General features: G+C 55.2%; 1 protein-coding gene across 5 annotated transcripts; it reads right to left on the bottom strand.

The window, feature by feature from the left end:
* Nucleotides 1-734: 734 nt before the first annotated feature.
* On the bottom strand, nt 735-20343 carry TLE2 (TLE family member 2, transcriptional corepressor). 5 transcript variants are annotated; one of them, XM_055081442.1, is made up of 21 exons: nt 20038-20343; nt 19863-19960; nt 19422-19485; nt 18891-18935; nt 16375-16437; nt 14131-14284; nt 13955-14031; nt 13538-13721; nt 13190-13209; nt 11947-12054; nt 11545-11589; nt 10809-10958; nt 9166-9304; nt 8168-8328; nt 7007-7083; nt 5972-6221; nt 5295-5542; nt 5018-5165; nt 3293-3443; nt 2418-2494; nt 736-1030 (listed from the first exon to the last, which is right to left on the bottom strand). In XM_055081442.1, the coding sequence occupies exons 1-21, from the start codon at nt 20059-20061 to the stop codon at nt 923-925; spliced, it is 2391 nt and encodes a 796-aa protein (XP_054937417.1). In that variant the 5' UTR covers nt 20062-20343; the 3' UTR covers nt 736-922. The 5 variants fall into 5 exon arrangements, 4 of the variants coding, with proteins under 4 accessions (XP_023990012.1, XP_023990011.1, XP_028356296.1 ...); XM_024134244.3 differs by lacking the exon at nt 14131-14284 and having other exon boundaries at nt 735-1030; nt 13955-14029; XM_024134243.2 differs by lacking the exon at nt 14131-14284 and having other exon boundaries at nt 735-1030; nt 13538-13718; nt 13955-14029.
* Between the last annotated feature and the right edge of the window lie 1207 nt (nt 20344-21550).

Raw genomic sequence — 21550 nt, 5'->3', positions numbered from 1 at the left:
GCTCTCCTGACTTCCACAATGGTCAAGGTCTTTACTTCTGAGCCTTCGCACATGCTGTTCCCTCTGTTCCCAGCACATCCTTCCCTCACTCTTCCAAATGGCTGTTTCTCCTCCTTTAGCTCTTCTCTTGGCTGTCACCTCCTCTAGGACTGTGACCTCTGCTCAGCACCGGACTGGGCTGGGCATTGTGTGCCAGCCTCTTAGGAATTATCACTGAGTCTCAAAGGAAACATGACTGCACCCCAAATACCTTCGTGCTCTACCATATTCCCTAATGCTTTGTACGTGGGCAGGGTCGTGGGGTGAGTCTGTCCCACAGGCTGGCAGTAGAGCAGATAGGTGAAGCTTTGGGGCCAAGGATGTAAAAGCATCCCCCCTGCTACATTGGCCTCAAAAGCTACACATTGAGGTGGTAAAACCTCCACCTGGAGCCCTGAGTGTCTGCTTGGAGTCAAGCCCCACCTGCCACACGGGCGTGGGTGAGAAATAAACATCTACTGTTTCAACCAACTGAGATCTGGGGGCTGTTTGTTACATGGCACAATGGAAGCAGCACGGCCCAAGACAACACCCATTTCTTGTGGTTGACCCCTCAGCATTTCATGTGGAATGAATTCCTTCAGTGTCCAGGTGAGGAAAAAGAGGATGACACAGCTAGCAAATGGCCTTCCCTCCGGAAGACTGCCCAGAAAGAGCAAAGGTTCCTGGCTCCTCAGCCCAAGACAGAAAGGCGGTTGTGATAAATACATTTATTTATTTCCCCAAAGTCCCCCTGCACATCTGGTCCCACATCCAGCAGGGAAGGACGTAAGGGGGTCAGCCAGAGAGCAGATGAGATTTAGTGCTCAGAGTAGGACTGGAGAGGGGGTCCTGGATGCCCCTCCCTCAGGAGTTGGGCCAGGGGTGCAGTATGAGTGGTGTCTCAGTAGACCACCTCGTACACGGTGGCCTTCTTGTCTCCAGAGCCTGTCACGATGTACTTGTTATTCCCGGAGATGTCACAGCTCAGCACGGAGGATGACTCCTTGGACTGTCGACAGGGAGGGGAAGAGGGAGAGAAGGGAGTGAGGCACGGCCAAGGCCAGCACAGTCTGGTTCGTGCTCCTGACCACCTGCAAGTTCAGAGCAAAGAGGCAAGGAGACCGCCCACAAGGGTGAGTCTGTGGTCCAGCCTGGGCCCAAGACAGGACTCAGGGGAGCCCAGTGTGGGGAGCCTAGCAGGAGGGAGGGAAGGAGGGTGACACATTTTCCAGAGAAAGGTCCTTTGGAGCTGAGCCTCTGGACAGGTGACAATGCTCCTGGGAAGAGCGAGACCTCGGTTCTCTGGAACAGGAGAACTGCCCTTTCCTGGGAAGCTCAGAGAGGGTGTGCACCAGGCATGAGGCCACACAGCACAGCAGAGGGCTAAGGCTCACAGCAAGATGACCTACACCAGCGCTCTGCAAACTTTTTCTGTAAAGGGGCCAATAGTAAATTTTTAGGCTTTGACCTGAAAGCTCATTTAAGTCCAAATGCGCTCTGGCCATACGTCCAGAGACCAAATCAGTCCGTGTTACATCATCTCCTTTTGCTTTTACAACCCTTTAAAAAATGTAAAAACCACTCCACATCCAGCAGGATGGCTATAAGAAAGACAACAGAACAAGTGTTGTTGAGGATGGGGAGAAATTGGAACTCTCACACACTGCTAGTGAGAACAGAAAATTGGGAAAACAGTCTGGCAGTTTCTCCAAAGATTAAACGATTATCAGCAATTCCACTCCAAGATATCTGCCCAGGAGAAATGAAAACATTCATGCACACGAGAACTTGTACGTGAACGTTCACAGCAGCCAAAAAGTGGAAACAACCCTAGTGTCCATCGACGGGTGATGGATAAACACAATGTGATCCATCCATACAGTGGAATATTAGCCTTAAAAGGGAAGGAGATTCTGACACCTGCTACAATGTTCATGGACCCTGGGGACATGATGCTCAGTGAGAGAAGCCAGACAAAAGTGGATAAATCTTGTGTGATCCCTCGTATGAGTCATCAGATCCACAGAGACAGGAAGTAGATGGTGGGGGCCAGGGGCTGGGGGAGGGGACGGAGAGTCAGTATTTGATGGGCACAGAGTTTCAGTTTGGGAAGATGAGGAGAAAGTTCTGGGGATGGATGGTGGGGATGGCTGCGCGACAGTGTGAATGTGCTTAGTGCCGCTGAGCTGTGCGCTTACAAATGGTTAAAATGGCAACTTTTATATACATTTTAGCACAATTAAAAACAAAAACTGGCTGTGCACAGATGTGGCCCTCGGGGCTGACCACTCTGCTTTAGTAGCTCGTGGCTGGTGGGGACGCTTTCCTGTTCAATCCCCACTGGGTCCCCAGGTACCGGGTGTCCTGCGAGGCTGGGGACCTCAGACAGGAAGTACCTGGAAGATGCTGGCTCCATACGGCGTCCTCCAGGCATTGAGCAGGTTGTCTTTGCCCGTGCTCACGAACCACCGCCCTGGGGGAAGGAGGGCAGGGAGTTCAGGAGCGGGGCAGACTGGAGGAAGCCAGGGCTGGGGGCTGCGGGCAGACGCGGGGCAGCCTGGTCTGGCCTCTCTTCCCGCTCCTTTTCTCACACCTCTGCCCATCTCTGGGGGACAGGGGGCCCCTTAGCTGATGCTCGAGCTTCCCCCCCACATTCCAGATACTGAAGCCAAGGCCTCAAAGGGCTCCAACTGGCCTTCAAGAAGGGGGAGCCCCAGGAGAATGTTGCCAGATAAAAACAGGGTGCCCGGTTACATGTGAATCCGAGATCAACCACACATCATTTTTAGTACCGGTGGGTCCCATATAGTACATTATCTGTTTGTTTGGGGTTTTTTTTAAGTATACGTAAGTTCCATGAAATACTTGGGACATATCTATACTAAAAAAAAAAAAAATTTAGTGTTAAGTATATCCCATGCACTATTTGAGATATATCTGCACTAACACATTAGTTGCTTTTTAGTATAAGTATGTCCCATGTATTTGGGGGACATACTTATGCTAATAAATTATGTGTTGTTTAGTGTAAGTATGTCCCACAAAATACTTGGGATCTACTTACTTATGCTAACAAATTCTTTGTCCTTTAGAGTATGTCCCCCATGCAATACTTAGAACGGGACAAGTAAGGAACGATTGTTGTTTACCTAAGATTCAAATTAAACCAGGGATCCTCTTTTTCCGTCGTGGGTTTTTTTTGTTGTGGTTGTGTTTTGGCAACCCTGCCCCAGCGCCCCGGAGTCCCCACCCCAGACCGGCAGACACACACCACAGGAGGCAAATTTGAGGGAGAGCACACAGCTCTCGTGAAGATGCAGCTGGTATTTCTCGGGCTTTCGGACGTGCAGGATCTCCACGTTGCTGCTCTCCATGCCAACCGCCAGCCAGTCCTGGTTGGGGCAGTGGCCCAGGGAAAAAATCTGGGGGTGAAGAGGGAAGACAGGAAATGAAAAACCCCTTGGGATGTGGGGGGGATGCCCAGAGCTGGGGGGCCAGGGCGGGGAGGGGAGATGTCCAACTCTCCCGCTGCAGCTCCCGCGTGGAGAAGCAGCTGGCCCTGGGCCTGGAGCACAGCAGGCAACTGCGTGTTGAATCATTAATATTAATCAGAATTACACGGAACCCTGGGGCCTCATATCCATTATCTGCTCTGAACGCACAACAGCTCTGGGAGGGAGGGAGGGAGGGGGCAAAGCCAGCAAGGACAGTAGCTCCCCTTTAGCAGATGGTGGAAGGGAAGCTGAGGCCACATCCAGCTCAAGGTCACATAGCAAGTCCATCAAAGACCAGGCCTTCTGACTCCCAACTTGGAACATTCCCCACTTGCCAACACCAATTTTGACTTTGATTTGAAAGTACGCGGTGGCTTCATAAGTCTGTGCCCCATGCCCAGCACCGCACAGAGAGGCGTAAGACCCTCACCCATCCTAAGCCTCTCAAAGTCTTACTGACAAATGAGACATGTGTGGAAAGAACCATAAATTCACAGCAAAGCCCGGAAGGTTTCACATGTTCCTGGCCATACAGAAGTGTTCCTGTATAAAGAAGGGCCCGGTGGGATGGGAGATATTCACCATGGGATCACCAGATATGTATGCCACCCATCTAAATTTTGGGGACACGGGATGGACAACTATACCCAACTGCACCCCTGATTTCCCTATCAAAGGAAGCTTCAAGCTAAAGAGAAGGTAAAAAAAGAAAGAGTTCGGGGGCTAGTGCCCACCAGATTTCAAGGAGGGGGCAAATTGGGGATGGGTTTTGAAGGATGTGTGGGAGTTTACCAATGGGAGAAAGGAAAGGAAAGGCATGTCAGCCAGAGGGAACTATAAGTGGGGAAGTCCAGAGGTATCACATGGCATGGTGTGTGTGAGACTAGAACACAGAGCTCTTAAAGAACAGGCCAAGGAGCTCACAACCTGCCCCCAAGGCAAAGGGAGACAGGATCTGGGTCCAGGGTATCTGGAGACCTGTCTTTGACTCTTTGCTCAGCCCTCGGGAGCCCCATGATTCTGTCCAACCCCTTCACCACATCCTTCAATCTGGCCTTCCACAGCACCCCCAATAGAGACCTCTCTGTGTCCGGCTCCTATCTGTCCCCTAGGGTCAGCAGCTCCCCCACGATGAGTCCTGGTGGGAGGCGGTGGTCAGGAGCTCTCAGTAGGGTCAAGGGGTTGAAGGCTGGGAGGAGAAACCAGCTACACAAGAGACAAAGGAACAGAGGAATGGCTTGGCAAGAGCATCTGGGAAGATGATCTGAGGGTCTTAGTAGCCCCACAGCTTGATACGAATCAGCTCCTTTGGGCTTCCCTGTGCTGTCTTTGAAGAATTAAAGAGGAAGGTCTGTGGATTTGTCTCAAGGACAAGAAAGATGGACAAAGAGAGCAGGTAGTTGGTCCTGCCCGGCATCTGGAAGTGGGTGCCTCAGGGGGAGAGGAAGGGAGGCCGGATTCCTGGAGCTTGTGTCCCCCTTCTGCCAGATCCCCTGCGGCACCTGGGAGCTGAAGTCATGCTGCTGCAGCTGGCGGCCCTCCCGCAGGTCCCAGCAGCGCACGGTGTTGTCTAGGCCCCCTGTCCAGAGCCGAGTGCCGTAATCAGAAATGTCGATGCAGCTGGCCCCATCCGTGTGGCCCTGGAATTGCCTGGAGGGAGGAGGGCCCAGGTGTCCATCCTGGAGGTGGTGCTGTTCCAGCATCCTCCCAGGTCACTCCCACAGCACAAAGGGGAGACGGCAGGGGCTTGCCCGAGGTTACAGGGCACTGGCCACCCACCTGACCATGGTCTGGTTCTGCAGGTCCCAGACCACGATGTTGCCGTCGCTGCAGCAGGAAAAGCAGACCTTGGCGTCGGGGCTGACGGCCAGGGCATAGCAGGCGGGCGCCGAGGAGGTCAGCTCCGCCTTGATGCGAGGGGTGGGGGCTGCCAGATCCCAGATGGACAAGGTGCTGGCCTCACCACCCACTATCAGACTCCGGCCGTCCGGCAGCAGCTTGCAGGAACGAATGTAGTTGTCCCGGTTCTGGGAGGGGAGAGAAGCAAGGGCGTGGGGTAGTACCCTCAGCCATGCCTGCCAGAGCCCAGCTGAATAAACCACCCCAGTTGGCCTGTAAGCTCTGCCCCTGGTTGGCCTATAAGCTCCACCCTATTGGCCTTAATCTCCAATCCTGTTGAACTGTAGGTTCCACCCTCATCGGCCTATAAATCCTGCCCCTGGTTGGCCCATAAGCTCCACCCCACTGGCCCATAAGCCCCAACCCTGTTGGGCTATAATCTCCACCTGTGGGTGCCCTAAGAGCTCTGCCCCAAATTGGCCGGCAAGCCCCACCCTGGTTGGCCAATAAACTCCACCCATTGGCCTATAGCCCCACCCCTAGGTGGCCTGTAAGGTCCACCCGGGTCGGCCTATAAGCCCCGCCCCGCTGGCCTGCAAGCTCCGCCCCGCCCTCACCAGGCAGTCCAGCTGGGCCACTGGCGTCTTGGCGCCCGGCTGGCCCACGTCCCACACCTTCACACAGCCCTTGCCGCCCGTGTACACATGCTGCGTGGTGCCGCTGATGGTGACCGCGCAGACCACCTCGCCGTGCGCCAGCGTGTGCAGCTGCCGCGCGTGCCGCGGGATGCCGGCGCCCACCAGCGCGTCAGAAGGGAAGGGCACCGGCTGCATCTGCCCGTCCGCAGACACATGGAAGGAGTACGCCCTGGACGGGAGGTGGGGCATGACGCACGGGGAGCCGGGACCCTCCCCACCCTCACCCACCTGCCTGTGCCCCCATGCGTTTAGGGACGGGGCCCCAGGATCAAAGGTCAGCGTGATACTGAAGAGGAAGGGGTCCGGCCGTGGCCTGGTGCATGGTAAGCAAGCACTTAGTGAATCTCCGTGGAACAGAGGATCCAGGAAGATGCCTTGTGAGCTCCAGAGAATGCAGTCCAATAGCAGCCACCAGCCACAGGGCCAGTTAAATTGAAAGAAATTTAAAATTTCAGTTCCTCAGTCACAGTGACCACATTTCAAGTGCTCAAAAGCCACAGATGGCTGATGGCAATCAGATTGGACAGCTGTAAGTGTAGAACATTCCCGTCACAGCAGAAAGTTCCACGGAGAAAGTTCTACTGATCTTGGGGCCGGGTCATTATCTGGGGTGGGGCAGTCCTGTGCATTGTAGGGTGTTGAGTAGCATCCCTGGCCCCCACCCACTAGAGGCTAGAAGCACTTGGGTGTGACAACCAAAAATATCACCAGACATCACTAAATGTCCTGCGGTTGGTGGGGGGGGGGGGCGGTAAGGAATCACAAAATCTACCGCCTGCTGAGAACCACTAGTGTAGGCTTTGCTTATTACATAACCTTCTCTCCAGAGAGCAACTCCGGCAGCCCCGATTATCTTACAGAAGAGACTTTCTGGAAAGGCAGCAGGGAAGCCCAACACCCACCCCACAATGTAAGCACCTGAGAGGAGGCAGGGAGCCCCACCCTGGTACTCACGGCTTTCCCCCAGGGATGGTGGGCAGGGAGGAAGAGATGGACGACCCTCGGAGATGTGGATGAGACTCAAATGCCATCTGCCAAAACGCCGACGGGGGTGTCATGGGCGGATGACTCAAAACCACAACTGCCCTCTCCCATGCTCACTTGCCATATTCCTCTCTGTCTATCAGAGGACACCCCCTCCAATTTATCAGCCCCTCCTCAAGAAAGGGGAGATGCCCTTTCCTTTACCCATCCTACAGATGGGAAAGTGGAGGCTTTCACATGAGGGAACCCCAAGGTCTCTGGCTGGGGAATCCTATGGCCCCAGAGGTGGAAGGATCCTGATGAATCTTCTGTCCAATGCACAGAACAGGGGTCAGCAAACTCTGGCCCCCTGCTTGTTTTCATAAATAAAGTTTTATTGGCACACAGCCACACCCATTTCTGTATATGTTGTCTATGGTGGCTTTTGAGCTATGAAGGCAGAGTTGTGTAGTTGTGATAGGGATCAACTGGTCTGCAAGGCCAAAAATACTTACCATCTGGCCCTTTACAGAAAACACTGCTGACCCCTGTTCTACAACACCCTTTGCAAGTGCCCACCCAGCCTCAGGCCTTGAATAACTCCAATGACAGGCATTTTATTCCCTCTGGAGGCATCTACACCCACTTCAGGATGGCTCACTCTAGCAAGCATCCGTCCCAGTACTGCCCTCTGGGGCCCACGCAGACCCTGTCTCCTCCCCCTGCACCAGCTCAGGAGTCTCATGCCTCTCCTTCAACTCTTTCCCATGGTACATCACTTCCAGTCCTCTCCCTGGGGGAGTCCTTCCTCTACAATCTACCAGAATCACCAAAGTCCCTTAAAAATCAGGGCAAACAACTGTACACCAGGCTGAAGGGGACCCTCACATCCTACGGCTGAGGTTCTCTGGTTCTCTTAACGCAACATAATCACAGTTGCTTTTTCCACAGTCACAGGTGCTTATTTGTATTAAGCTTGTGTGGCTACTGAGACCCTCAGATCGTCTTCCCACATGCACTTGCCAGGCCAGGACTTTCCTCCCTTTCCCAATTCCCTGGTCTTTCTGTGTGTACCTGGTTTCTCCTCCCAGCTCCCAGCCCCTGGGCCCTGCTCACACCTCCCTCCTGACATCTCCCACCCTGAGGACTCACCATGGGGGAGCGTCCATACATCACAGAGCCGCTGACCTGGGGGGACAGGTGGAGGCTGACGTAGGAGCTGGGCACAGAGAGGTCCCCATTAAGGGCGCTGTGGGAGCCCAGGCTGAAGGATGTGGTGAAGGGACTGGACAGGGTCAGGGGACTCCTCAGGGCTGAGAGAGAAGAGACAAAGACAGATCTTCAGACACGTTGGATCCAGATCCTGCCTTCCACTGCCTTGGGGGAGCTCCAGGGCTCTCATGCTCTGGCCCAGCATCCACCATACCCTGTCCTATCTCCAGACATTTACAGATGCTGTTCCCTCTGGCCAACAAGCCTTTCCTTTTCCTTTTTCAGTTGTTGAACTCTTACTCATCCTTCAAAACCCAGACTCAATGTCCAGCAACACCTCAGGAACCTCCTTGAGCCTCCCCACTCCACCCCTTGCCTCCAACCTGGCCCATCTTGGGTCCCTTCCTCTACCCCAGCCCTGATCACACAGAGCTGGGAATTTTGGGGTCTGGGTCTCCTCCCCCACCACCTGGGAGCTCCCTGAAGGCAAGTTCCAGGGCTAGTTTCTTTCTGGGACTCCAGAACCAGCCAGAGCCCGGCCGTAAGACAGAAAAGAGGAGCACTGTCATCCCCATATTAATGATGGGGAAAGTGAGGCTCAGAGAGGTTGATCACTTGCCGGAGGTCACACAGCTGGTGAGTGTCCAAAGCTGGCCTGAAACCCAAGCCTGTCTAACTCCAAAGCTTGTCTCTCCAGCACTGGGCTGAAGCCCCAGAGCAAGTCACTTCCCCTCTCTGGGCCTCAGTTTCTCCACCCATCAAGCCAAGACAATGAAGAAACAGAGGCCCAGAGTGAGGCAGTGTCTATTCTGAGTCATGGAAAGGGCAAGGCAATGCCCCAGGTGGAATCCACACGTCCTGCCTCCCCCACCCCCCACCATTTTTTTAGAACTCCCCGGAAAGGAGGCCTGTCCTGGCAGGCAGCAGCAGGTGCTCACCAGTACTGTCCGTGGAAGGTGCTGGCTTGGCCGCGAGCTGGCGGAGGTGACTGGCGGAGCTGGGCCCAGGGGTGGACGCGTCCTGGGGCGGGGAGGAGTCGCCAGACTTGGAGGCAGGGGTGCCGGCAGGAAGATCGTTCTGGGGGAGAGAGGGCAGGACTGAACACCCCCAGTCACCTGGTGCCTTGCAACCCAAGGATCTGGGCAGAAGGTGAGTGGGAGGGGGGAGTACACCTGGAGCAGGCCAGGGCTCATGCAGGGACACACACACCAGGGGCGCGGGCCCCGCAGCCGACCTCCTGAGCATGGGGCCCGTGTGAGCATCTGCACGCATCAGAACACCAGGCGGACACCTGAGCGTCCACCCCACGGGGTGCACACACGTGCGTGCCCACGGGAACCCAGGCAATCTTGGGAGAACTGCGCCTGCCTGTGATAAGGTACACAGGGCAACCACAGGGTAAGGGATGGGGTGAACATTCCTACATCTGGGGCACGGTGGGCGCACAGGGATCACGAGAGAAGGCGATGCACAAAGTTAGAGGCTGTCGCATCCTTTAGGGCCAAGGAACAAACTCTAGGATGGGGCTCTCGAAGTAGGAGACCACAGTATGCTCCCAGATGCAAGACCCTCACCCAGTACTGCTGGGCACCCTCTGACTCCCCACGAGGAGCTCCCCCACTGCTGTCCCTCCCCACGAGGACCCTGGAGGAGAGGGGAAGCCGGACCTCCTTCACGGAGGAACAAGCTCTGTCTCGGCTTTCTGCCATCGCTTCCTTTGCCTTTCAAGAAACTTCACATCCTCGTCTTGTGTGGGTTGCACCCTATCTTTCCTTTACAAGGTCACACATTTTGTGATAGCCAAACTCACACACCCACGACAGGGAGTGGACGGTGCCAACGTGGGGACCAGGGGGGCCTTCTCCATTAGAACAGCGCTGCCCCTCCCCCTCTTTGTCTCCTTGGAGTGGGAGGAGGGCACAAGAGATGCGATGGGAGCCCCAACCTTGGCGGTTGCCATAGCAACCTGCTGGGAGGGGAGGCCTAGAAACCGACACAGTCTCCCTGGTAAGGGCAGGGCAGGGGTCTGGGGAAGATTTGGGGGCAGGGACAAAAGGAGCTGAATTGAGAATGCCTGGGGGAGTGCTTTTAGGTGGTCCATACAGCTGGCATTAAACATCAGGAGGCCCAGGGAGAGAGCTGTTCTGATATGGATCATCTTTTCTTGCAGGGACCACATCTCAGGTTAGGGCTGATGTGTCCCCAAGGCCTTAACACTCCCAGAGCTGGAATCAGCCTGGCCAAGCCAGCAATTCTATAGTTTCACTGTGTTTATTTTCACTGATTTCCTATTTATTGCAAGAGATACTTGGTTTCCACATAAGATGGTGAGCTGCCTTTTACTATTATTTACAAAGTTGCCTTTTCAGATTTACTGAGGTTCCATAGAATGAGTCCACTTAGGAAAAATTACTGGACTAATGTAGAGGTGGTTTTTAGGAAGGCAGCAAAATAATCACGAAGGGAATCCTGGACCACAACAGCCTGTTTCATTTCTCATCACCCCACATCTAATGTGGTAGAATGTTTCCAGGTCCCCAGGATGAATAAAATGAGTTTCAAGGCTTCCCCTACTCCTTACCAAGACGAGCTCCTTGGTTCTGGGGAGCGGTGAGCCAAGGCTGGAGGCCAAGGAGGCTGGACTGTCCACCAGGTCCCGACGGGCAGGGATGCAGATGGGTGCCTTTCCACATGGGGTGGTTGCTGGGCTGGGGGGCTCGGAGGGTTGGTCCTGGGTTGGAGGAGGTGATGATGAGTGGGGGGGGGGGGCGCGGAGTGAAGTGGCAGGGGAAGGAGAGGCCCTCTCTATACCCTGCCCGTGTCCTACCCCAACCTCTAGACTGGGCACCTAGGACCCACCTTGGGAGGATTATGAAACCTCCCTGAGCCTCAGTGGACTCATCCGTAAAATGGGTTAAATGACATAAGCGCACATAGCAAGGACTATATATGGGCTTGGTTTTGTTTTTCCCCATTGAACAGATGGGGAAAAGTGAGGCCGCGGAAGGGGGTGTCACTCCCCCAAAGTGACATGGTGAGCCAGGGCTTGAAGCCGCTTCTGTTGCCCACATCCAGGGTTCTCTGGGTCTCAGTTTCCCCACCTGTGCTATGGAGAGGAGGTCAGCCTGGGGTGCCCCAGTTTCTCCTACTTCCCCTGGCCCCATGCCATCCCCATCCCAGCCATCCCATAGAAAGGGGAACACCAGGACACCCACTCCCTCTGGGTTCCCCAACTCCCCAGATAACCCACTGCCTGCTCTGTGCCCAGACCTCCTAGTCCTGAGGTCAGAGTGGGAGGAGGCTGGACCCCGACTCACCTCGTCCACCACCAGGTTGTAATCGCTCTTGTCCTCATCACTCTCCTGGGGGGACATGGGGGAGAGAGCTCACCCTGGCCATGCTCCTGCCTCCACGCCCCTTACATCTCTTCAGGAGGGTTTGACTGGGATTCTGTGGCTTGGTTCATTTGCTCAAGTACAAGGGAGGCCAGGGGGAGGGGGGAATCCTTCAATGGAGGAGGATGGAGGAGATGGAGCTGAGTGCCCAAGAGGTGCTGTGTGGCCTCACTTTACTCCTCTGTGCAGTGGGGGAAGAGCCAGAGACCAGGAGGCATCCTTACCTCCTTCCCAGCTCTCGACCCACAGGGGCAATCCATCTCTCAGGCTGGGCCGCCTCCCACACTGTCTGCCCACCCCAGTCCATGTGTGCCCCCCACTCACATAAGGTCCCAACAGATCCTTCTCCTCGGCTCTCTGCTTCCCATTGCCACCCGGGCCGCTGGGTCGCTCCTCTTCCGCCACACTCTCTGGAGGTGAGGGGGAGGCACTCTGCAGAGACACAGGGCCCCAGACTGCGTCCTGGTCCAGCCAAAACCAAGGATCCCCATCACTGTTATTAGGATCTGTGCCTCAAGCTTCCCATCTGGGAAAAGGGACCTTCCAAGGGCAGACTCAGTGGGGTCATGACAACCATAAAGTCCCCCAGACACCGCCCAGGGTCCCCTGGGGGGGACACTAGCGTGAACTGAGATGAGCTCTAAGTGCAAAATGCATTCGGATCTTGGAGACGTAGTACAATAAAAAGAACGGAAAAGATCCCATTAAAACTGTTTTATGTTGGCAGTTTGGGTTTTGTGGGGTGCATGAACCAACCTTGCAGGTCTCCTTGCATGACCCTGCAATAAACCTTTCTCTGCTCCAAAAAAAACCACCAAAAAAACAGACTGTTTTATGTTGATTACAGGTTGAAATATTTTAGATGCATTGTGTTAAATAAAATTTACTATTGAAATTCATTTCACCTGATTAACTTTTTTAATGTGCCTACTAGAAAATTTACAGTGATGTTTACACAAAGCTAAACGTGTGACTGAAACTGCATAAACACACACACACACACACACACACACACACACACACACACGAGTGCATGTAAAACCGTGAAGTGGGAATAAGCCCTGTGGGTTGCACCCATGTCTGTTTTCTGGCTTTGATATGGTATTTTAGTCTTGCAAGATGTTATCATTGGGTGAGGGGTGCATGTGACCTCCTTGTACATTTCTTTGCAACCTCCTGGGCATCTGTAATGATTTCAAAATTAAACAATTTTTTAAAAATTACCTACAGGGCTCACATGATATTTCTATTGGTCAGCACTCTTGTATATGATAAAATGGAGTGGATGAGGGATAAATTAATGACGGAGGGATGGATGGTATACCACCCAGGCACCCATTCATTTATTCAATTGCAAAAACTCGCTAGAGATGGAAAATTTTAAATAAATAAAACTCTAGTCTTATGGCCATCCCCCCCACCAAAAAAAAATTGGCTACACAGTGTGAAAGCAGGATGCGGTCTCCTTCTGAGGCCCCTATCAGCTCAGAACAAGCAGCTTCAGCCACATGTGAAGACAAAGCAAATGTTAGATAAGAGGGCAAATCCCCCATGCCCCTCAACTTACCCTGCTTGGGGCTCTCTCCACTGGCAGGCGGGGGCGTGGTGAAGAGAGAGAAGGAAAAAGAGTGAGGGATCTGTATCCCACCGTGCCAGAGAACAGTGTATAAAGCCCCGTTCCCAGCTCAGAACCCCCCTTCTCCTTCCAGCACCCTCGCAAGGGGTGGACAATCCCTTCCCTGTACCCAGATAGACGCCCAGAGAGGGACAGAACTTGCCCAAGGACACACAGCCCACTGGGAATAGAGTTGAACCCGCGACCCTGCAGCCCCTTTGGTGAGTTTGATGGTCCTGCTATCCTCTCCTTGGGCCCCTGCGTGCCCCCAGCCCGCGGCATCTGGTGATGTCCACTCACCTCTGGACCCCTCGGCCTCCACGCCTGCCCGGTCCTCCTTGGCGATCGCGGCCAGCTGAGCCTGGGCGGCCAGGGCTCCCGACAGGGCCAGCAGCCCCGTGGCACTGCCGCCCACCAGCCCAGCCGGACGAGGGGTGAGGGGCACAGGGGGGGCGTGGTGGGACAGCGGCTGGAGCTGCTGCTGCTAGAGAGGAGGGGGGTGGGCCAGGGGCGGGCGGGGGCGGGGCCCCGGCCGTGCCCCCCACACACCCCCACCCCCACCCCCGTCAAGAGGCTACGGAGAGAGCGCCGGGACAGGCAGGGTCCAGGCAGAAGGGGCACCCTTGGGGTCTCCAGGGCGGCCAGAGCCCAGGCCAGCTGCCCACCCGGCACCCCCAGCTTCACCACCCACGGCGGGGCGGGGGCCGGAAGACTCACGCCAATGAGGCTGTTCAGCTCCCCCACCGTCACCTGCTTGGCCCGCTCCACGGCCTGCAGGACCTGCTGTTGGTGCTGGGGGTGGGTGGGGGGAGGAAGCTCAGGAGAGCCCCCCATCTGCTCGGCAACCCCACCTCCCAGGCCATGCCCTCCGGGGCCCCTCTTCTTCTCTCACTTTTTTTTTTTTGGCGTCGGGATCTTAGTTCCCTGACCAGGGATCGAACCCGTGCCCCCTGCCATGGGAGCGTGGAGTCCTAACCACTGGACCGCCAGGGAAGTCCCTTTTCTCGCTTGCTCTTTGTAGTTTCTTTCTCTCCCTCTCTCCCTTTCCTTTCAAAATCATGAAACAGACAGACAAAGAAACAAAGCATTTAAGTGCAGTTCAAACTAATAATTAGAAATCGGGGTTTATACATCAGGGTCCCTCCCTCGGCACTGCTTACATGGGGGCTGGGTCACCCTCTGTGGGCGTTCGTCCCAGGCACTGTGGGGTGTGAAGCAGCATCCTTGGCCCCCACTCACTCGATGCCAGGAGCACCCCCACGGGTGATGACCACAAATGTCCCCAACATCACCCAGTGTCCCCTGGGGGCAGAGTCACCCCCAGTAAAGAACCACTGTACGAATCAGTACCCGAGTACCAACCACCCAGGTCACAAAATACACACTGGCAGCCTCTAGAGGCCCCGTGCACCCCACCTTCATCCCATCCTCCTCCCTTGCTCTCCCCACCTTCCTGCAGTGATAAAATGTCCTCAGTCTGCACTGTTGGATACAGAAGCCACATGTGGCCATGGGCACTTGATATGTGGCTGGTGCAACTGGGAAGGGAATGCCTCCTTTAATTTAATTTAATAGAAATTTACATGTAAATTTAATGTAACACATTTAAAAAGAAATGTAAATTAATACAAATGTAAATGGCCACACATGGCTGGTTGCTCCTGTGTGTGCTCTAAGGCCACTTGTGCACCTGCAACTACCCAGGATGGGGATTTGGGCTGTGTGACATAACTAAGGAGGTGTCAGGATGCTAACCAGGCGCTCCTGTACAGGTCATGCCTGTGAGAGTGTGTCCAGGCCAGGGATCAGTACATTTTGACTGTAAAGGGCCAGAGAGTCAATATTTTCAGTTTTGCAGGCCAGAGGGTCTCTGTGGAAACTCCTCAACTCTGCCATTTTATGGGGAAAGCTGCCACAGACAATAAGGCCATGAGTGGGCGTGGCTGTGTGCCAATAAAACTTTATTTACAAAACAAGTGCAGGGCCGGTAACTTGGCCCTCGGGCTGTACTTTGCTGACTCCTAGTCTAGAAGCATGGAATTTGCTGGGGCACACATGTGTCTTAATTCACTCCTTCCTAAAGTCTTTTTACCCTGTTTCCTGTGTTTTTGGCCTTTCTCACTCTGGGCCACCTCGTCCCCATCCTGGGCTTTCAGACACCATCTCTAAGTCTGAGACCAAACAGAATCTCACTGCATCCCAAGAGCCCAGAAACCTCAGATTCAATGAGGTCCAAACCAAGAGGAGCACCTTTCCCTTTTTTGGTCCCCAACACAGTGAGGGCCCCCTGTATCCACCCTGTGTCAGAATCCGTCCTCTTGTCTCTCTGGAGACAGGATGCTCCAGGGGGAAGCAGGAACAGGGGATGCAAAGGTCCTGAAGAACTTGGGGCATTCGCACAAGGGCTAACTTTATTTTTTTAAGTTTCAATGAAGTGCTCATACTCTATTGTTTTATCTGCCCTGTTCCACCTTTTTGTACTATTGTCGTTACAAATAAGTAAGAGTTACCCTTTTAACCATCTTTAAGTGCACAGCTCAGCGGCATTAAGTACATTCACACTGTCCTGCGACCAGCCCCAGCATCCATCTCCAGAACTTTCTCATCTTCCCAAAAGGAAACTCTGTCCCCAGGAAACACTGACTCCCCAGCCCCTGCCCCAGCCCCTGGCCCCCACCATCTACTTCTTGTCTCTATGGATATGATGACTCTAGGGACCTCAGGTGAGAGGAATCAGACAGTATTTGTCCTTCTGTGACTGGCTGATTTCACTCAACATAATGTAGGGACAAAGTACTAAGGACTAATTTTTATTGGGTGTTTACTAAGCACACAGCATCATCTTCACCACCTTGTATGTATCAACTGTTCTAAATTTCATGACAGAGGCACAGAGAGAGCAAGCCACTAGCCCAAGGCCACACAGCCAGGATTTGGACCGAGGCAGCCTGGCTGTAGGCTTGAGCCCCCCTCCTCCCCCTCAGCCAACAGCCCCCCTCCATCCCTAAGGCCCCAGCCCAGCCAGTGCCCAGGCCCCCAGGCCACCCAGCAGAACCAGTGCCTGTGGCATCCAGCCAGACCCCCTCCCCCACCCTTCTTCCAGCTCCGCTCCCCATCCCCCCACCAAGCCCACTCACCTCCTGCGTCAGGAAGGGGATAATCTGAGCACAGATACCACTGAGGCGCTTCACAATCTCAGCCTGGCAGGAAGCAATGGGGAGGAGGCTTGGAGGGGAGGCTGTCAATCCAGAACCTCCACTCCGCGGCATAACAAGCTTTTGCAAAGCTTGAGGTGAGGGGCCTGTCACCCGCAGGTGCAAGCGTGGGGCACGGCTCCGGGATAGACTGAGAGCCTGGCGAGGACACCGTCCACCTGATGTCCAGGGCAGCCTTGAGCCAGAAGACAGGACAGACAGATACACCACCTGCCAGACCCACTCAACATTGAGTTTTCCAGAAAGCAGCTGCGCAGCCACCCAGCGCAGACTGGGACCCCGAGGAGCTTTGAGCTTGAGCCCTGGCTGGGCCCAGGTCTCTCTCGGGCACGGCCCCTCTCTGGGTCACGCCTGCGCCCTGGGGCTGTAGTCAGGGGCAATCCCAGAGCACCACACTCAGGGGTGTGAGGCTGTGATACAAGAAATATACATTTGGGGGAAACGAATTTGAAAAAGAATAGATACATGCACATTGTATAACTGAATCACTTTGTTATACACCTGAAATGAACACAACATTGTTAATCAACTATAGTCCAATATAAAATAAAAAGTTTAAAAAAAAAGAAAGAAAGAAATATACATTTGGTCTTTGCCCCAGTTCCTGGCACAGAGCTCCTAAACCCCTAGAGATTTCTGAGTAGTAGAGGCAAGAGGAGCATCTTTTGTTATTCACAATAAGCCCCTTTCACCTGCAGGTGAGTTTATTAGAGGGATGGAACTTTCAATCCCACCCCCAACTCCTGAGCTCCCTGGAGGCAAGAGGAACTGGAGGTTGAGTCAATCACCAATGGCCAGTGATGAAATCAATCGTGCCTAGGTAATGAAGCCTCCCTAAAAACCCCTAACTGAATAGCTCTGGTTTCCAGAGCTTCCGGTGGGTGGACACGTGGAGGTGCTGGGAGGGGGCGCCCGGAGCGGGCACGGAATCTCCATGCCCTTCTCCATACCTTTCCCTGTGTATCTCTTCCATCTGGCTGTTCCTGAGTTATATCCTTTATCATGAAAGGGTGATAGTAAGAGCTTTCCCAAGTTCTGGGAGCCATTACAGCAAATTATCAGACCGAGGAGTGGGTCGCGGGAACCTTGATGTATAGCTGGTGGGTCAGAAGCCCAGGAGGTCTGGACTTGCGATAGGCATCTGAAGTGGGGGCAGTCCTGAGGGGCTGATCCCTGAACCTGTGGGGTCTACACTGACTCTAGGTAGTGTGTTAGGATTGAGCTGAAGTGTAGGACACCCAGCTGGTGTCAGAGTTGGAGAACTGGTTGGTGTGTCAAAAACGAAATATTTGGTGTCAGAGGATAGAGATAGGATACAAAGAGTGTGGTTTTACTTGCAGGTTTCATCTGGGACTGGGGCTGGGCCAGGGACGCCCCATAGAGGCTGAACATAGGGGAAGCATGTGGGTGGGTAAGGGGGTGTTTTGTCAGCCTGTGCTTTGCCTCTGCCTCAGGAGTGCTGCGTGCTGTGTGTATCTGGGTGAGGTTTGTGTCTTCCATCTGCTACCAGGAGGGTGGAATGAAGGCTCCTAGGGCCGGCACCCTATCCCTTACTCTCCATCCTATAAGGGGGTCTATCTCATGCACCCATGGGACCACATCATGCTCCAGGCAGACAAGCCCCCCGCCACCTACACCAGATGCAGCAGAGCCCCCAGAGACCCAGAAAAGCACGCCAAGGCAGGCGCCCCCAGGCACTCCCAGCGTACCCCTACTTCTTCCCACCCACCAGAAAGACCCTAGGTTCTGCCCGTTTATTCTAATATTTGGATGGACAAAATCCAAGATTCCTTCAACCTCAGAATCTCGGGGTCCCTTTCATCCCCTTAGAAAACATCAGGGTGCATGGGTGGTAGAATCCTCGCCTGCCCTTAGAAACCATCAGAAAATCTCGAGCTCAGTCTCAGGATCTGGGGGTTAATCTTGGGCAACTGAAGTCAATTGCAGAACCTTCAGGTCTAACTCAGAACCTTGAGATCACACTCAGAAGCTGAGGACAATCTCAGAACCTCAGATCATTAGGGTTAATCTCAGAACATTCAAAACAGCAACAGAACCTTGGGGTCCATCTCAGACCCTCAGGATCCATCTCCAAATGTCAGACATGCCGATCTGAAAGGGACCTCTAAGACTGTCCGTTTGTCCCCCTCCTGGGACAGAAGTCCCTCCCCAGACTGGCTGACCTGGCTGCTGGATTCTGCTATGAGCCTTCCTTGACAGGGACGCCTGGCCCCTGTCCACTGCCCGACTCTCTCGTAGACAAGGTCTCCAGAAGTTCATTTTCCTTTCATGAGGCTGAAATCTGGCCCCCTGATCCCAGAGACTTCAGGATAAGACCTCTGTTCCCTGTAGCGGAGGGAGCGCTGGGTCCCTCTCACAACTTCCAGACCCGCCCCCGCCGCCGCCACCGGACACCCTTACCCCCAACACACAGTTACCTGCTTATGCATTTCAATGTTGAGCCCGTAGGACATTTCATAGTACTGCAAAGGAAAAGCTGTCTGGCAATGTCCACCGTGCCCATGGATGTCCAGCTGCTCTGGGTGACGCTGGGTCTTCCAACAGGCCCCAGACTGGGGGGGATCACAGCAGGACCCAGAGCCTCCCAGCTCCTTGGGGGCCCAGAGGGGGAGCCCAGAGAAAAAAGCAGAAACCCCCTCCATTCTCCCCAGGGGAGTGGGGGAGGGGGGCAGTACCCAGATACCCTAGCCCCTCAGAGATGCTCAAGAGGAGAGTGGGCATCCTTGCCTTATTGTTCTTAAGAGCTGGGAGGGCCCTGGGAGACAGTCTGGAATCCCAAGCAGCCCACTTTACAAATGAGGGAAAATGAGGCCCAGAGCAGGCCAGGGACTTGCCCCAGAGTGGTACTGGAGTCGGGGTTCACACCCCCCACGTGTTTCCACTCACAGCCAAGCCCTCTTCCCCACTCTCCACCCCACCCCCCGCCCCGTTTTGACAACCCGCCTTACCATGACATAATGTCGCTGCATTTCTGTCTTCTCACTGGCCAACTTCTCACACTCCAGCTTGAGGCTGGGAAGGAGATGGGGCATCAGGATCCCACTCTCCCTGCCCCCCCCCAGCAGGGACACCCACGGACCCCTTCTGGGCCAGTTTCCAAAGCGATGGGATTGGCTCTCCCCCGCCCCACTTTCTCACACACACCCCCCACCTCCCGCCCCCATGCCCACCCCATCCCTTCCCAGGCTCAAAATGTCCCAGCACTGGACCATCCGTCCTCCTCACCTCCGATTCTACCTGGAAGCCCTCCCTCCCCACGCCCCTGGGGCCCCTCCCTCCTCGCTGCACGCTGGAGGCCCCGCCCCTTCGCCCCAGTGGGCCCCGCCCTTCGCCCACAGGTGCGCCCCCGGGTGAGATCCCGGGGCCCCCCCGCCCCCGCCCCCCCTCACCTGTGGTACTGAGCCTGAAGAAACTGGAATTCTTCTTTGATGCGGTCGCAGATCTCCAAGATTGAGAACTTGAAGGGCTGGCCGGACTGAAGCGGGGTCTGGGGGTGGGAAGCCGGGGTCTGAGTTCCCGGACGCGCGACACCCCCTACCCCCCGCAGCCCGGCCCCCCACTCACCGGGTGCCTTCCCTGGGGGTACATCCTGTCGATTCGGGAGGACCCCCCCTCCCACGCCGCCTGAGCTTGACGATATGGGGACGGGGGGCGGAGAGGCGGCGGCGGGATGGGAGAGAGGCTGGGGTGGGGGGCTGCCCGAGAAAGAAGGGGGCAGCGGCGTGGGGCAGGGGACCCCGGAGTCCCCCGCCCCCGGAGCGAGCGTGCGGAGTCGCGGGAACCGAGGGGCGCCGAGGGCCCTGCCGGGCGGGGGGCGCGAGGCCGGCGCAGAAGGTCGGGCGAGCAGCGGCCGGTTTCAGAGGCGCGGGCGACGGGCCCCGCGCAGAGCCGCCTCCCTCCGGCGGGGCTCGGCCGGGAGCCGCGGGCAGAGCCGCCTTAAGGTGGCGCCGCCGCCCCCCGGCCCACCCGCCCCGTGCACCCCCGCGACCGCGGCCGCGGCCTTGGGACCACCCCCTCCCTTCCACCAGGGATCAGCGGGGAAACTGAGGCTCGCGTCCAGCCCCGCAAACGTCGCCCCCTCGCCCTCCCTGAGGGCCCATGAGAGAAAAGCCCAATAAATACTTAGTGGCCCACTGTGGGAGTAGCTTGGTGGGGAAGGGGGCAGTTGGAGGCCAGAAATGGCCTTTCTGAGGAAGTGGGCTAAGACAAGGGTCAGGAGGAAGCAGCCTGCGGAGTGCTGGCTGGGAAACCTGCTGGCTGGGAAACCCAGAAAGGGACCAGGTGAGGGATGGGGCTGGAGGGCAGAGCTAGGCCCTTGCCTTTTCCTGGCCTCAGTATTTGCATCTGTAAAATGGCAGAGACAGGGGCTATTTTTAAAGGACACGGCACATGAACAGCCCTCAGCCTGGCCTGGCACAAAGTAGACTCCCGGAGCTGGGTGTTGGGTTCCGGTGGCCATCACCAGCAGACTGGGCTGTCTCCCCTCGCAGACGATGGGCTCCTAGAAAGCACATGTCCCAAGGAGGATGAAAACGAATCTCTGCCATCAGGCTGAGGTCTCTCTGAGGGCAGGGGCTCCATCTCCCATCGCAGACCACAGATATCCAGTGAGGTAGGAGGTGGGACATTCTTATTCCCATCATGCTTCTGAGACACTTCAGGGTTGTTTGTTAAGTCAATCAGCAAACACGTGTTGACAGCCTACTGTGGACCAGACACTGTTCTAGGCACTGGAGCTCAGCAGGGAAGCAGACAGAGAAAATCCCTGGCCTCGTGTTAATAGCTGCCCCTGTGTCATTAGGGGAGTAGGCAGAAGCGTACAAAAGCCCTATCAAATTTATTGAGCATCTATGGTATGCCAGGCATCCTTCCAGGCACCAGGGTGGATGGAGAACAGATTCCTGCCTTCTCTGAGTTCAGGGGATAAAGCAAGATCACAGCTTGGAAATTATGGAATTCTGTGTGCATACAAAGAGGAGTTTAGGGGGCAGTTATAGAGACAGCAGAGGGAATCTACTTATCTGGGGTGTCTGGGAGAGACCTCTTGGAGGAGGTAATGTTGGAGATGAGACCTGGA

The sequence above is a fragment of the Physeter macrocephalus genome, chromosome 2 (genome assembly GCF_002837175.3).
Source record: "Physeter macrocephalus isolate SW-GA chromosome 2, ASM283717v5, whole genome shotgun sequence".
NCBI classification, from domain to species: Eukaryota; Metazoa; Chordata; class Mammalia; order Artiodactyla; family Physeteridae; genus Physeter; species Physeter macrocephalus.
Note: the sequence above shows the minus strand (reverse complement) of the source record. Positions and strands in the feature narration are given on the sequence as shown.

Excerpts from the sequence above, each read along its gene's own strand:
- TLE2 (XM_055081442.1), bottom strand. The coding sequence starts at position 20,061 with ATGTACCCCCAGGGAAGGCACCCG. Across the intron at positions 19,486-19,862 it reads CTTCAGGCTCAGTACCACAG|CCTCAAGCTGGAGTGTGAGA; the intron begins GTGAGGGGGGGC and ends TCTCCTTCCCAG. Across the intron at positions 13,210-13,537 it reads GGAGGCCGAGGGGTCCAGAG|TGGAGAGAGCCCCAAGCAGG; the intron begins GTGAGTGGACAT and ends CCCGCCTGCCAG.